The sequence below is a fragment of the Cololabis saira genome, chromosome 23, assembly GCF_033807715.1.
Source record: "Cololabis saira isolate AMF1-May2022 chromosome 23, fColSai1.1, whole genome shotgun sequence".
Lineage (NCBI taxonomy): Eukaryota > Metazoa > Chordata > Actinopteri > Beloniformes > Belonidae > Cololabis > Cololabis saira.
The window spans coordinates 21900703-21917559 of NC_084609.1; the positions used below are offsets into that span (position 1 = coordinate 21900703).

The window sequence follows — 16857 nt, forward strand, 5'->3', positions numbered from 1 at the left end:
TGTTCCTTTCCGAGGGGCTCCGACTCAAACGCACTGCAGAGGGACTCTGCTCCAGAGCTCACATGTGAAAGTGCAGAAAAGCGTTTTGTGCACGTTTAAAAAAAAAAAAAAAAATGAAATGTCGGCGCAGTGAAACAATAACTCCCTAGTCGTTGCAGGTGTGGGTGTTTGTGCGTCCGGCAGCGTTTTTGTTGAGGTGTCACGGCCAGTCCAACATGGCCATCAGTCATGCTGTTTTGAGAGGGAGCCAGCTCTGTGGCCACTGTGTAGTGAGTGTGAGAGCTCTATCTCGCTGCGCACACAGCATGCAAGAAAACCTTCCCTCCTTTTTTCTTTTTTTTCCTCTTTTTTTCTTTTTTCCCAGTTTGGTTACGGGAAAAGGCAGCATTTTTTCCTTCCATATTTGGTCACATGGAGCTCCGCCAGCGAGCAGTAGCCTTTTGATGCTGTACAAACATCCCTATTTTGTGTGGGATCTGTACTTCAGTTCTGACTGATTGTGGCTGCAGCATCTGACGGCGTACTTTTAAAAAGGAACGCAAGCCTTTTAAAAGTCGTAAGACCAGAAAGGGATCTTACTGGCACAGACTTTCTGTTTCACAAATAAGCTGCCTCTTTACAGCGTTATTTATGATTTGGACAGAAAGAAACCAATTTCTAATGCAAATGTTCCTCTTAAAACCAACATCTAAAAGTTAGACTGTGTTTTATAACCCTCGTCTTCAGCCAGCAGCTACATTGTCTCCGATTGAGCAGCTATTTAATTTGGTAAATTGCATTCACAGCCGGCAGATGAGAATTTATCATCTTGTTTCAGTGGTACACTTTAACCAGCTTTAAAATTTTGAAGCTGGGGAAAAAAAAGACAGTCCAGTGTAGTTTAAATCTGGCATGTGTTTTCTAAAACTTGCAGGCAAGAAAAGCTGCGAGACAACGATGGATAAAGTGTTTTGGGGGTGACTTAGCCTCAGGCATGGTCTCTAAAGACACATAAATAAACCATACACTGTATAAAAAGAACTTGACAAGTTCTCCATGATGCCACCTGTAGGTTTTCTTCTGAAACCTCTTTTTCATCTTACTGAAAGGTGTCATGTTTGTAGAAACTCAGTACATTTACATGCACCAACAGAAAGTCCAATTGTTGCCTTAATCTGACAGATATTGAACTTTTAAAAGCCATGTAAACACCTTAGCCAGACTGTAGTCCAACCAAACTGAAGAGATCGAGCTTTCAGTGCCAGATAATGCGTCCTAATCCAATTATTTCGGCATGTATAGCAACCCACGCTTAGCCGAGCTACTGACCACCCCGGGACTCCCCCTTACGGAAGTGACGAGCTGCAGGAGCAGGAATAATAACAGTCACAGCATAACAACAACACGGTAACAGAAGAAAAAGAGGGAGACTTTGCTTGCATCGTCCATATTTTTGCATGTTGTCCTCCTCTGCGCTTGTTTATTAATTGTACCGGAAGAACGCCAACGCAAAGAGTGCGTGTGGCGCCACTTAGCGTCGCGGAGTTGAACGCAGCTCACTCGATTGACTTCTCGCACATGTATACTTGGATTTCTCTGAACCTCCAGTTTAATCCAATAGCTTGATTTAGATGTTCATGTAACTGCACTGACTGCCTCCACCCAACCCCGGTTAATCCAGAAAAACAGACAAATGGGGAGAGTGATCAGGCCTGGAAGTTGGCTAAAACACGCCCACTGCAGAGCTCAGTTTCCACAAGCTAGCTATTTAAGCTTGGGTTGCCTCATGTTAACCTATGATGCTAACTCATTTTACTTTACACTAATTCAAATCTGTGCACCTGTCCTCATATTGAATGTTGCTAACAAAACAACATTTGAAATACATGGTGAAACAAGGAGTAAGTTTCCCCCCAGATGACCAAGCAATGGGTAGCCAAGAGTAGCGGGACTAGTGGCACGTAAGTCGTGCTGGAAGGGACCTGAATTGGTCCGAGATGGAGGTAAGGCCCCTGGAGGACCGGGCTGCTTCAGCTGCCACAAGACTTATTAGGTTATGAGTCAGTCAGTCGAGCTGGCATCCTCCAGTTCCTCCTGGCTAGCAGGTCAACCAGGGTGAAGATAGTTTTCTTTGCTAAGATCCATTCCTAACCCTTCCAGGAAAACTCAGATTTTAGGGGTTTCTTGCAGTGAACAGGTTACAGAACAAAAAACCATATTATCTTCAGCATAAGTATAATTATAATGATTTATGTCTTAATTCACAGATCAGAAGTCAAGTAGCTAAAGTATTGATACCAATCTGTGAACATGATTTTGCAGCAAAGATTGAGATCTGTGTGCTCCTAGTGGTCGTTCAAGGAATTTCATTCCTTGGTTTGCTTGAAACAGGAAAGCCGGCCTCTTGAAATCAACCCCTGGTCCTGACGGGGAATGCAAACGGGAGTGGTGCACGTGCTTTTAACTATCTCCCACACAAAAAGAAATGGGAATCTCCGATCAAACGGTACTTTAAAAGTTAGCAGGGGAAATTTTAAAGGAACAGTGAGTCACAATCTAAATATACAGCAGAGTTTGTGTAGTTATCTTGCTGACATTGAAAAAAAAAAAAGCCAGCTGGATTCAAGAATGCTACATTAAAAGTAATCTGTTTTAATTGTGGCAGTAACTTTTTATTAAGCAGCAGTTTCCTGTCCAAAAGAGATTTGTCCCGTTTGAAAGATATCTGAAACAAATGTTATTCATAGCCGGAATGTCACCTTTTATTATTTTAACCATGATTTATTTTAACATCTGGGAACAAATGTTAAATCAATTATACCACAGAGCAGTACAAACAAACTAAATTTACATGAAGCTGGTGTTAAATCCCCTGGAATAAGCTGACTTATATGACTCTGTCCCGTCATGACTGTGACGGATGTGGACCTAATTTTTTTTGGACGCTGACTCAGTCATTGTTTAATCCAAACCAACTAGCACCCTGTAACATATAATGCCTCCGCAGTATTCCATTGAGATTTTCTTGGCCGTGTCTGGACTCACTCCGTCTGTTTCACTGTGTGAGTGTGTGAGTGTGTGTCTGTGTGAGTGTGTGATTCACAGGCCAGAGAGATGCTATGGAATGTGAACCATTGTCTGGGAATGCAGGAGTCTCCTTTTTCTTCAACGAATGGAAAGTTGACATCTTCAACCTTCAGGGCCTTTTTTTACTTGTACTAATGTGAAAATTCCCCTCACTGGTTCATCTTATATCTGACAGCCAAAGTCAGCACAGCTGAGAGCGAGGCCCGGTTCGTGGAAGGATTGTGTCTGATCACTAGATCATCAAGATGTATCGAAGGCGTTCAAGGTCCCATCGCCCTTCACTTTGCATTTGCAGGAGCTTCTCAGTTGGCCTTTTAATTGAAATTGGATCAGCTTTGGTGAAATTTTTCCCTATTTGAGCCATATCCTCTACATTTTTTTTCTTTTTTGAGAAGATGGAGTGTGGGCCAATAGCAGATGGTACTGAGACTGAACTGAGCTGTGCTGAGGATCTTGGCTTTGACTGCTAAAGCTTTTGTGGTTGGCAAATCAAAAAAGAAGCTCGGCCTTGTTGGTTATGTATTTGTGGGAGTTGCCCCTTCAGATTAAAATATTCAGGGGTGTTATTGAACTGAACACATTAAGACTGATTTACCACACTTCATGCTTACTTTTGTGTTATTTTTCACACACGCACACACACACACACACACAAATAAAGCAAATCTTAAAATTTGCACTTGACGATGAAGAGGCGCAGATGTTTGGCAACACCTGTGGGAGGAGAGATTCTCCATGCCTCTAAATCTATTTAGAAAGCTATGAGATGCAACGTTATGATTGCCAAACCAAGTAATTTTTAATTGAGTTGAGGAAATAAGGTTTGATGCAACAGCAGACGAAGAGATTGATTAGTGGAAGGTATTAGAGGATGCTGCGTCATTAATGCGCTGCCTGTCCAAATGAAAAGTCTCTCGATATTTAGTTGAACAGTCTGCAGCTTTGAATGCTGCACGTGTTTGCCGTGGCTTTGTTCCGATAAGCTTCAGCAATGTCGGAGCATTTATTTTTTTGGCCAAGATGTTGTGATGATGGGAGAGTTGGACTGCTGTGCAAAGTCTCTCAATGGGGTTAAGGTATGGACTCAGTCCGTGTGGGAAAATGATGTAGATGCGCACTGAAAGCACTCTTTCACAATTTAACCCTGATGAATCCTGTCATCTTGGAATATGTCCGTGCCTTTGATGGAATAACCTGGTCCTTCAGTGTGTTCAGGTAGCCAGCCGACCTCATCCTTTGGGATTATAACGTTGCTGAATCTAGACCTGACCAACTGCAGCAACCCCAGATCATAGGGTAAGACATGATGGGTACAAAATCTCAAACGAGCAAAATGGTGTAAGGAAAAACACTCACAGACCTAGCAGCCAAAGAAGAACAATAAAACAGCTTAATTTTCTACAGTCGAGCTCTGGCTTTGGCCTTATCTTTGATGATTTGCCATCGTAGATGACAACCAAGTGCAAAACTACACTTGATTCATGTAATTCCAAGTCTCTGTGTCAAATTAAATTCAGTTTTGATGTCTTAGATCATTGTTTGTGGCATTGTTTGAGTTTTACAAAAGGCTGCATTCCTATGCCCATGCCGGAAAACACAATCTTTTCATCGTTCTGTTTGGATAATAACTGAAGTGACGTAGATTTGTGAGCCGCGGTTGATTCTACTTGGCTGTAAAGATTCAGTGGAGGTGTCGGCCACCCATGTCTGTCAAGCGGGGTTTGAGATAGCAGCTTGCGCAAACACCTACAGATGAGAAACTGCTCCACAGGGGGGTGCATAGCGCACATACTGAAGAATACAGCTGATGTAAACAAACTCAAAACAGAGCTCTCCTTGTGGTTTGACGGCGAAAGTTTCAAATAGCAAAAATCCAATTTCTAGGCATTAATAAATGTCTTATCAAGAGCTGATCCAAACAACGTTATGGTAGCAGTTTGTGTGGTAGATGTGTGGAAATATACTAGAAAAAGTTTGGGAGAATTCAAACCACATGTTGTCGAATAAGGTCTTAACAATGCACAAAAAAAGAAAGAAAGACTTAACAATGCACAAAAAAAAGAAAAAAGAAAACAGATTGGGAATAGTTTTTCTTTTGTTTTGAGCGAAGAGAAATACGGTGCATGCTGATTCTACCTCTGCTTATGCTGCATGCATAATGCATTTTATTGAGAAACTCTGAATGTAATCATAAGTTTGCCAAAAACAGGGCCATTAAGGAAATTTGTCCTGATGTTTTGTCATTTCTATTGTGAGGACGAGGTGAAAAACATTCGTCAGCCTGGGTGTAGCAAACCCATGACGGTATTTGGAGAGAGGCAACAGTAATGTTGCAATTTAAGCCTCAAATTTTGTCAAAATCTGGATACAAACTGTGTCCGTGCTCTGCGACTGTTGTTTAGACAATCTGATGATCTGTCTATTGCATATTTATAGGTTGGAAAATCATGAAATTGTGAAAATCATACTTTTAGATAAGGAGACAGACCTTCATCGCCCATTATAGAGGGCTTATTTTGCTTTGTTTGTTTCATTGTCCTCAATTATTCTTTAGTTTTGTTACTTATGTCCAACAGCAGCATTAGCATTTTAATATTTCATTCACATCTTTTGGTCTCCTGTATGACACGTAGCTGGTATAAGAGTGAAAGTTGTTCATCAAACTCAAAATCTTTTCGTCCACTGATGAAAAAAAACCTAGTATGGCTTGGCTTTGTGCCAGAGTTTCTTCTCTCCTCACCTGGACACCTGCACACCTGTAAACTCCAGATAGATCACTCCTCCACCAACTCTCTCCCCCGGAGCCCATTTGGGCTTGCACAGTGGCATGATAAAGTATGTGAACTGCTTTCTGAGTCAAACAACACAAAAAGCACACTCACACACAAAAAAACCTAGGTTGCTACAGCCCAGCTCTGAATTTGGTACCAGCCTGGGTGTTTTTTACATGACTCCACTCGGGTCATGTAATTCCAAGTCTTTGTGTTGAATCAAAATGAACAACTATTGGCTGTGGAGGTTCCATAGAGGTGTCACTCAGCTATATTACAGTATGTTCCTGAGATATCACCACAAAAAAGACACAGATGCTGCTCCAAAGCGCATAGCCGACATACTGAAGAGGACAAGCCTAAACCTAAATTAGTTTTATTTGAAAGGAATTCATACATTTAATGGCTTATTTTTTGCAGGCCAACCACACCGGTTTTTGGAAAGTTTCACAATCAATTTTAGTATCAAAAATTGGAAAGAAAGTTTCTGTACATGCCAAGAAACTTTCCACAAACGGGATGTTAAGATTGAAATCTTAGAAATGATTTCAATTTCCATGGGAATTAATGGGAATGATATAGGAAATAACATTAATTCATTGGAATTATTAGGAAATTTGTGGTAATTTACCCTAATCAAATAAATAGAAACATGTAGTGTTTTTTTTAAATGACATCAACTTTGTGGCATCTTTGGAAATGTTTCAGTCTGGACTCTTTTCCGTGGAAATGAATGGGAATCATATAGGAAATAACATGAATTTATGGGAATTAATTGGAAATATATGGTAATTTATCATATTCACTATCACAGCAGATCACAATGTCATCTGCAAACATCATAGTCCATAAAGATTCACGTTTAACCTCATCTGTCAGCCTGTCCATCATCATAGCAAACAAGAAGGGGCTCAGAACTGATCCTTGATGCACTCCCACCTCCACCTGGAACCCCCTGCCACACCTACTCACACCTCACCATCTGATGTAGGAATACAGAGGGTGGAAATTTGAATGAATTTGCATTTAATCTGATTGTGTTAACCAGCCTTATGCTTTTTTCACATTACATGTGCATGTTTATTCCAAATCATATCTCTTAATTCCCATGGAAAGTTCTAACTTTGAAACTACCAGAATTTTGCAAAGTGTATCACTTGTAAATTAATGTATCTTCGTGAAGTTGTTCTGAGTTGTTGACAACAAATCTGACCCAAAAAGTGACAGTTTTCTAAGCCAAAAATACATGTAGCACTGCTGGCCCATTTTTATTCTACCACCCTTCTCCCAGACTTTTGCTTAATACTCCCTGTGTTTCATTTGGCCAGTGGGGGCCCATTGTTTTGGTGCTTTTAATTCAAGACTTTGTGAGAGGAGGCAATACAAGGCAGTGTAATCCCAGTGGCTGTGACGATAATATCAACTTGGTTTTAAAGGGCTTTCAAGAGACTGGCACTTAGACACTGGGTTGTGTGCCAAGGTCTGGCAATCTCGACAGGTAGTAATTTTACTGGTAAATGTGTCATTATAGCCATTGGGGAAGGCTGGGGCAGACATGGAACGAGAGAGAGGGTGAGGAGAATAAAAAAGAGACAGCAAAAACACGGAGGGCGAGAGGATAGATGGCGATAAACACAAATAAATAAATGGATGCTGTAAAAGAGGACGGTGTTTTGAAATGGACAGGCTCAGACAAGCTTAAAGTGTCACCAACCCTGGGCTGAGCTTTACGAAGCACTTGCTCTCTCCTCTCCCACCTTTTGTTAGTATTTGCAGAGTGTGGGTGGTCCTTTCAGTGATGTACAAAACAGTTACATTGTCGCTCTCACTGAAGGCTCCTTCTGTCAGTGACTCCCCATGTAGAAACAGGACAATGGATATATGATGTTTAAAACTATTGGTCATTTAAAGCTTGAAAATTAATCCCACCTACGACATTTTTTTAATGAGCAAACCAGGTTTTATTTTAAGATATCCCCAGTCAATAAAGGGATCATCAAGTCATTTTGTAATAATGTCGCACACGATGAAAATGCAGTCCTCTTAGCCGAATAAACCGTCCATTATTTGCAACAATAACCCCAGAATTACATGCTTTCGTGCTTGTGTTACTAATAAGTTTGTCTCCCTTGGCGTCGTAGGTTCTGGGAAGTATGTGATTAGGCTGGTGATGTTTGGAGGCCCTGTCGGTTTTAGTTATTGCACTCATTTTCGCTTTAATTACAGTTGTATGAGTAGCCCCACATCCAATTGCCATTTCCCTCCCAGCCATTTCACAAATGACACAAAGTGTGCATCTAAACACAGGCAGCGAATTCCTGCGGCATTTAGGAGATCTTTTACGAGTAACAGAGTACTTCTCGGCTGTTAGAGTATATGTGTTTACTGTACCGACTCAAAGGAGTGGTGGAAGATACAATTAGGAGGTCGAGACTCGGCAGGCTCCCTTGAAGTCAGTCTTTCTTCTCCGAGTGTGTCTCCATGTTTGCTTCCTGTGCATGCATACATCTGTTCTCATTAGCATGCATGCAAACGTGCGCCCGCATGTTCGTCTCCATTTAAATACCGTAGTGCCGATGTCTGCTGCGAGACCGCAGATGGAGGGAGACGCGGGCAGACAGCACGCTTACGTTGCACAAACACGGAAAACAAAGTTTAGCCAAGCTCTAACACGTCAGTAAACAACTCAGGAAAAGTTCAGCGGCAGAGATAGTGAAGAGAAAGGGCGGGGGGTGGGCCGGGGAGGGGTGTCGAAGGGGGTGAGACTGAGAGGGGGGGAAAAAAAGGAAGAAGGAGGTCACTGAGGGATGAAGGGAGGGACAACCAGCAGGGGAGGAGAAAGACGCAGGCTTTTGCATTTTCTGTCAGCTGGGGCCAGCTGTGGGAGACGACTACATGTTGTAGCATTGTGTTTTGGTTTCGGACAAAGCTTTGTGAGGAGCTGGTATGGTGTGAAGGACTTTGCTTGGAGGCAAATTCAAGGTATGACATAGTATTGTTTATTTTATCTATTTTTACATGTTCCCAAAATCCACCTAAAAGCGTCTTATTGTCCGAGTCCCTTGGGCTTTCCCGCTCATGCAGCATTTAAATATGATGATGTCCGCAGCTGTCACGCTCCTGCTGCGAGCCTTATTCCTTCGACTGCTCCGTCAGCATCTGTGTGCTCTGCTTCAGTGTGTAAAGAATGTTTTCGGTGGTTTTGCAGGGTCTCTAGATGTATGATGGGAGGCTTGCCGGCTCCTGGGTGGTCTCAGGCCTCACAGTCGGTCATGTACCCTAGCGGGGTATTTTCTTTTTTTTTTTGTTAGAATTATTCCTAAGTGATGGTGTCAACATCCTGTTGTGGATTCTCCTTCCTCCCTCTGTCTTTTTGTCCTTTTGGACTTATATCTCACCAATGTTTTTACCTAAAGATCTTTTCGTACACAAAAACAAAAGTTATAGATTCACACAATTTCAGTTTATTTGGTAGTGTGCAGCAACCACAACAACACACTGAATAGGTGTTAAACAAACACTAATCTTAGGGTGGTTTAAAGCAACACCAATGAGCATTTGCATGTTAAAATATCAGTTAAATCTTTTTGAAGAAATATTTGATTATATTTAGGAATGATTGTCTAAATCTCGCAGTCTCCCATCCCTGCTGTCTGCAAAACCCGCCCAATGTAACTTTGGTCTCTCGTACTGGTTGTCTCTTGCAACAACTGCATTTGTCTTGAAACAAAACAAAAATGTAATTCTACTCAAGTTGATATGAGACATGAAGACAGCCCAAGTTCATTTTCACTTGATGGGTATTTAAATTGTATATCATTACACGTTGTCAAAGATGACTGTACTAATAGTTCTTCTTATACACTTTCTGTACACTTACAATGTTAAAATGACCTCTGTTTGTCTGTAGGGTGTCTTTCTGTATTATCACTTAGGTGGAATAACATTTTTGTGTCTTGTCGGAGGCCTGAATTAGAAGCGCTACCATTAGCTACCATTAGCTACCATTAGCTGCCATTGGCTACCATTAGCTGCCATTAGCTGCCATCAGCTACCATTAGTAACCATTAGCTACGTTTTCAAGCTAAAATGCTAAAATGAGTCTTTTCAGTCATGTAATTTTGGTCTCCAACAAAAGTTTACTCTCACTACCATGTAAAGTATAGGTTGTTTTAACTCCAAATAGTTTCTTTAAGAATGGTCATCACTGTTAAATCACATTTTTGTTTTTCCAAACAAAAGTTACTTAATGTTTTGTTAAGCTATTAATGTGGCAGTGCAGGCTTGCATTATAAATATATAAAATACCTCGTATGTGGTGTCAAATTAGTAAAAAGTAATGAGTTTATTATTAACCAGCTTTAATTAATTAAAAAAGCATAGATGCATATGGTTTTTTTTGCTATTTTTTGATATGTCCTTTTGAAAAAAGAGATAGTTCGGCCATGCGCATATTGTAAAATATGAGGTTTAATTCTAAGCATTATTTTTATCATCAGATATCAGACAATTCAGGGTTTGTTTGGCTGGTGAAGCAGTTCCTATGCTCTCTTAGTTAGCTTGAATTAATGTGTTTCCTTCCTGCTTTCTTCCAAGTGAATGAATATATCTGTTTGATGATGTTGTCTCCACAGGGCACAATCATGGAGGAAATGGACTTTGAGCGGCGCCGGGAGCTGAGGAGGCAGAAGCGGGAGGAGATGCGCCTTGAAGCTGAACGGTAACACCCGCTTGCTTGTCTTCTTCACTGCATGTGCACATCACCTCTCCTGCATTGTTTCACTCATTGTCCTGCCGTCCAGAGGAGAGGACTCTGCTGTTTAGGTTTAGGCACAGTGTTGCATAATGCTCAGTTCACCTCCTATGATGCCCCATTGAGGTCTGAAAGGACTAAGAGCTTTTGAAAATACCATTCTGCAAATGCTGGCTTCTCCGAACCAGGCAAAAAGACCCGAGATAAGAAATCTGACACTCAAAGTGATGACCATTGATGTCCAATCGTGCCCTTGCCTCCCTGTTTCTAATTCTCTCTCCCACATAATGCTGCCTTTTGAACACTCTTAATTCTGTGGAAGAAACCGATTAAACCAAAGTTTGTTTCAGCAAATTAACTGAGCAGTTATCCGCCAAGTGGACTAATCAGAAATAGTTAAATGGGGTTTTTATTGCCAGAGCGTGATGCAGAGTGCGACGGGGAAATGTTTACACTGAGCATTTTCACAATAGTCTTTTCATCTGTGCTGCAGCCTGCAATTAAGGATGAGTCTGATGTGGATGTAGATAACTTGCCAAGGTCACTTGCCTCTGAGAGGCATTTTATTCGAGCCAGTGTGACTCTTGCAAAACAACCTGACATAGGTTTGACCACTGCCAAATAAATCACTGTGTTTATCTCTGATAATCCTTCTTTATGTCAAAAGGGAATATGCGAGTAGTATTTGTCAAAGAGCTCAGGGTGAAATGACTTTTCCTGTGGAATGGAAAATGTGCATATTAGCTCAGATATACTCGGTAATAAAATTCAGGGTTGAATCAACCAGTTACTGAAAATAAAGTGCCCCACATGTTGTGCTTGCTTTATGGGTAGTTGTAAGAATCACATCCCACATATCTTTACAGGCGTATTAACATAAAAAAGGAATATAAATTAAGTGAATAAACATAAAATATTGGATAGAATGATGGAAAGATAATAAGTAAATGAGACCCAACTGATCCATTTGCAGTTCTTAAATGGTCACATGATAGATTTACTCAGACTACGTTTGTTTCAGCATTTGGAAGTGTAGATAAGTATTTACACATTTTCTGCACAAAATAACAATAATGTGTTTTCTTTTTGAAGCTTTAGAGATTGTTTTTGGCCCCTTAAGAGCAGCACAGCAACGTGAATCCAGTTCTAACATGCAGTCCTGCATTTACACATGCCAGTGTGGCTAGCATCATCTGATGTCATTAGGTTCCACAGTTTTGTAAGTGTCATATTTGAAGTTTAGAGCTGTTTGCCTAAAACATATTTTAATTTCATATATGATATTTTAAACCTTAATACTATGTGGAGACCTGTTGCCTTGTATTTGCTGCCCATAATCTCTCTAGCTGATCAATATAGGTCTACATTTTGAATTAAGCAAATAAAAAAAAGATTTTTTTTTTTTAAAGGTTTTTTTTGGGCTCTAGTGGCCCTTTATTGGAGATGCAGACTGGAAAGGGGTAGAGAGAGAGAACGGGAAAGACACGCAGCAAAGGTGCGCGGGCTGGATTCGAACCCGCGACCGCTGCAGGAGGACTGTAGCCTCAGTATATGGCCCGCTGCTTAACCCACTGCGCCACCGAGCGGCCCGCAAATAAAAAAAGATTTTAATCTGGGTCTAAACTGGACACGTTTATCTATGATAGAGAGATATGAGAGTCTGTTTTTGTCCGTGTGGGTATTGCTCAAGTATGGCACAGTAATTTGTTAAGATTGAGTATATAAGGCTAAGGCTGGACTGTTGTAAATGTTTTCTGGCGAAAGGTACTAATAAAGAAGGTGTTGTGTGGCCAACAGGGCAGGTCTTCACAGAGCTGAACATCTTTTGTCAAAAGTGAGTCGACATGTTTGGGACGCGGTATGCTAAACATGATGCTGCGCATTACCGTAGGAATGAGAGCGGCTGGAGCGTAACAAGGGGTCGTTTTTTGCCCAGTATTTGTGTTTAAGGTGCTAACGATAGCAGGGCTTTGTCACAGCTGGCTCCCAGCTCTTTCAGCTGAGCCACAGGAAAGCGGTGGTGAAGCCACAGGGGACTGCAAGGCTTCGATCATTTAAGCAACGCACTGTCAGCACAAGTTTCCTACTATGTAGGTAGGGTCTGTCTTCAAACCCTTCCAGTCCAACTCACTCCCAGTCACTAATGTCCGGCAAATATCATGTCAGGCCAAATGCATGCAAGCCTAAAGTGGATATTTGGTTTTACTGACTGTTCTGGGAAATGCTACTCAATGCATTTTTAGAGACACAGAATACAATAACTTATTTCATGGGGGAAAGATTCTGTGCGACTGATTTTAACTGTAGTGTAATTGTTTAATTTTCACCTCTTAGACTTGAATGCTTAATCTTCTCAGCAGCACTTTAAATGGCTGATTGAAGCAAACCTTAATGGTTTCACAGCGTAAACTCCCTTCCCCAACAACCCCCTGCGGCTGGAATTATTTATGCATTTTTCGAGTGTTTATGTAACAAGGAGATGATGGAATTTGGCAGAAAACTCCAAACTAAGAAGAGCCGACGGTAGAAATGAGGGCCGACAGAAATAAAGACGCAGCAAAGTGAACCAGTAAAGAGTTGTAAGCACCTTCGAGATTTACATTTAAACTTGGCAGGAGCTCGTTCGTGACTGTTATTTTTATTTTTTGGTCTTCAGCAGCCACAATTTCAGCTGGCAAGGCGACATGCTGCTCCTGTTATTGACGAAAAGTTACATATTGACATTGCTTCCATTCCTGCCAATACATCGAACCGATCAATATTTGCATGCCTCTCTTGGCTCTCGTGCTAGCCAGAAGCACATGTTGTGGCGGCGGCCTGCTTGCATTCGACCTTAACTCACCATACTGTGTGGAAAACAAAGGGAGAATGTGGGGCCATATACAGTAATAACGGCTGTACGAGTGCCAAATTCCTGGCCATTATGAGTGTTTACTGGCGAGGTCTCCGTGTTTCCTACATGCGGGAAGACTGTGATTGCTTGAATGAGAGTGTAATTTTGTTTTTCTTTTTAATGTGTCCTGTAGTGTGGGTAGAAGCTTGCTGAAGGCCTTTGCAGAGTTTGCATTGGTGTGTTATGTCGGTGTCATTTATAGGTGTGAGAAAATGGTTGTAGCGGGCTTCGATTCACCTTTAGTTGCAATTTCACAATTTTCTACTCTTAAGCTTTCTCATACTCTCGTGTGCTGCTCATTTCCCCAGTCGGAGCTTCTCATCGGTGCCGTAGCGTGTTTTTCCTCCCTGAAACACAGTCAGACAGGAATGTCTCCAAAGACCGCGCAGGGACGTGGAATTTTCCCACTCGTTTTACAGACCAACTTTGGTTAAAATTGGCCTTTCTTTGTGACCGGTGGGTACATTGTTTCTAAAAAAAATAAAATAAAATAAAAATACATCCCTCATTACCCAATGAGGCTGATGTACTTGTGTGCCTTAGCAGGATGTTAGCTCATACTGAATGGCTCCGGTATCTGAATGACTGCAGTCATGAGTCAGCAAAGTTTAGGAAAACAGACTGTGTAGTATTTTGTGAAGCATAAATATTTGCTTTCCTTCCTGCATTTTACTGGGGGTTTTTTTTCTTTTGGTTTTCAAACATACAGTAAATCCATCAGTACTTGTTTTTGTGTCCGGGCTTTGTGCTAAGCTAACAGGCTAAAGCTACCTGATTGGTATCTATCGCACCTTATTGCGTCACTTTTAGTCTTTTGTTGCCCTTTTTGTTTATTTTATTTATCATTTGTTGCCCTTTATGTTTTTTAATTCTCAACAACATTTGATATGTTATATTTATACAATTTTCCATTAAATATAAGATTTAATTGATTTAAAAAATCATCACATTCTGTGCTTTTTTTCTTATAATGGACTTTGGTCTTTAATGTCACTTTTTGGATTTTTTCCCTATTTCCTTTGTTTTCTCTACTTATTCATTTTGCATGTTGTCCTTCTCGCTCTTCCTATGGCACTCGTAGTTTTTCCTCTTATCTTCCATCTTTCACCTTCATTTTTAGTCCCTATCATCATCTGCCCTCTGAAACCTCCACGTCAGCCCTCAGCCCCTCATTTTCCACATCCGTGCGCTCTGACCTCTTTTCCTGCATCCCAGTCTCTTCCCTTTCCCATACCCATCCAACTTTCCCTCATTCCCTCCACCATCCTCCTGGTCCTCTCCTTCCTTTTCATTCTCTGCATCTGTGCCGGCCCTCCCATTGAGGGACCAGGAAGTGTTCAGGAAATAACACCCATCCTCATCCGTGAATGAGCCGTGTCAAACAATCCCTGCCCTGGGTGAATGGACCTTTACAAACATGGCCCATGTCCTTGCCCCGTAAACCTTTTTGGTTTCTGACAGGAAGGGACGGGGAGATACAGATGGAGATTGGCAAAGCTGGGGGGAGAGTCTTACATCTTTTCATCTGCCACATCAGCACGGAGTGGATTAGAGTCTAACCCTGCACTCTCAGCTGTGTTTTATATGAATGCTTTAGTGCTTCATTCATCTGTGAGTGAGAAGAAAACTCTGTATCTCGGCTAACGCTGCGTATCCTTGAAGCAGCAGCGCCGGCGGAGCTCGGGGTGGGAGGAGAGGGACGGACGGGGTAGGTTGTGGTCCTGCGAGGCAGCGATAGGAAGAGAAATGGCCCAGAGAGGCCAGCGTGGGAATGGGTCAGCATTTCTGACAGCACAGTTCAAGCACACACCCTCTTTCCCTCCCCCTACCATCCCCTCCTTCACTTCTCTGCCCTCCCCTCTGTTCACAGCAGCCTTTTCTCTCCCCTTCTCTTCCATTCTCCTCTTAACGTTGCTCCCTCCCTTCCCTCTGTCCTTCTCTTGACATGGAGGGGTGAAGAAGTCTTTCTCATGGGCTTTTCCTAAATTGTTTTCACTGACATTTTTGAGATATTTTGCCGTAAAGATAATATTTGGACATATTTCTTCCCTAATAGGCTCACTGATGGTGATGCTTTGTGCGCGGACAGTTGCTTTGTGAATGCAGAACCGCTGTGCTGTTCAGAATGTGAAAAGCTCCTACACATGAGCACCGAAGCATGTCATTTTATTCATCATTGTATTGAAATGTAAAGCTAATTGTGTATGGTTCATAGTACCTGTCGGATTTTTTTTTTAAAGTTGCTTTTTTTTCCAACAATATGTTTATATATCCAAGAAATTGTTGCAAGCAATACTCTGGAAAAAGGCATATCTGAGGCTTATTACTGTGGCTGCACATCATTTTGTACAATCTACAAATGACTCGTTTTTCCATTATTGCACACGCCCTTTTCCTTTCTCGTTTTTTCATTTCCCGCTTCTCCTTTTTATCCCTGCTCTCCATTTCCCTTGCTCTTTCTCCCCCACTCCTCCCCCTCAGCTTCCAGCTCACCCCATATTTCTGTCAGTATGCTGATAGAGTTTGGGGCCTAGGTAAGGCAGGGTGTATGAAACCAGAGCCGGGCTTGTGTATGCGTCTCCAGCCAAAGCCGTGATTGACAGGAATGCTAATTCAGCTTTTAGGAGTTTGTTCTTCTGTCCTTGTGGGGAATCTTTAACTCCTGAGATCCCCGTCACCGAGAGCTTTTTTTTTTTTTTTGCCTGTCTTCTTTGCTTCCATTTTTAGCTGTTGTCGTCTCTCTTTCTCATGACATTTAGTGCCGTTTTCTGGGACAAAATCGGTCCTTTGGGATTTACAGTAGTTTTTCACAACTTCGAAATAAAAAAGGTTGCTATGGTAACTTGAATAAACAGAGGTTGGCGGAAACAAAATACAAATACTACTCAATGTCCTCAAGTGCACATTTTTTGGTGTCTAAATTTAAACTTGAGCACTTATTTGTCTGCCAGCATCTTACTTTGATTGGCTACATTTTAAAAGGGATATCTGTGTTTTTACGGGTCTGATAGGACATGATTGTTCAACTTTACGACTTTCTGTTCTGTTTTTAGAAATACTGAGCTTTGATAGACTAAACTAGACGAAATGAAAACTATAATGTGATTATTTGCGATAAGAAGAGCTGGTTACAAGCCACATCGACACTGCAGATGGAGCAGTTTCAGAGCAGCAGGTCATTCCTTTTCCTTTTCCGACATGAACCCAACAAATCCACGCCTTCGCCGGTCCAGTTTGAGCTTTGCCTCTTACTTTTTCATTGCACATAAATCATTACGTCTTGAAAGAAAAGTTGATAAACATATGGCCGGAGTTAAAAATGCACAATGAAAGTTAAGGGTTTGGCCTCCAAAAAATGTTTTTATTTCATGTTT

General features: G+C 41.5%; 1 protein-coding gene across 5 annotated transcripts in view; it reads left to right on the forward strand.

Annotated features, from left to right (window-relative positions):
- The window catches only part of cald1a (caldesmon 1a), a 77273-nt gene that overhangs the window by 24370 nt on the left and 36046 nt on the right, over positions 1-16857 (forward strand). For 4 of the 5 annotated variants that reach the window (XM_061715120.1, XM_061715122.1, XM_061715123.1 and 1 more), the window contains exon 2: positions 10472-10557. In XM_061715120.1, coding sequence (XP_061571104.1) covers positions 10481-10557 — 77 coding nt within the window. In that variant the 5' untranslated portion in view covers positions 10472-10480. Of the gene's footprint in view, positions 1-8692; positions 8820-10471; positions 10558-16857 lie in introns of those variants that run through there. The other variant, XM_061715121.1, reaches the window with a different exon arrangement.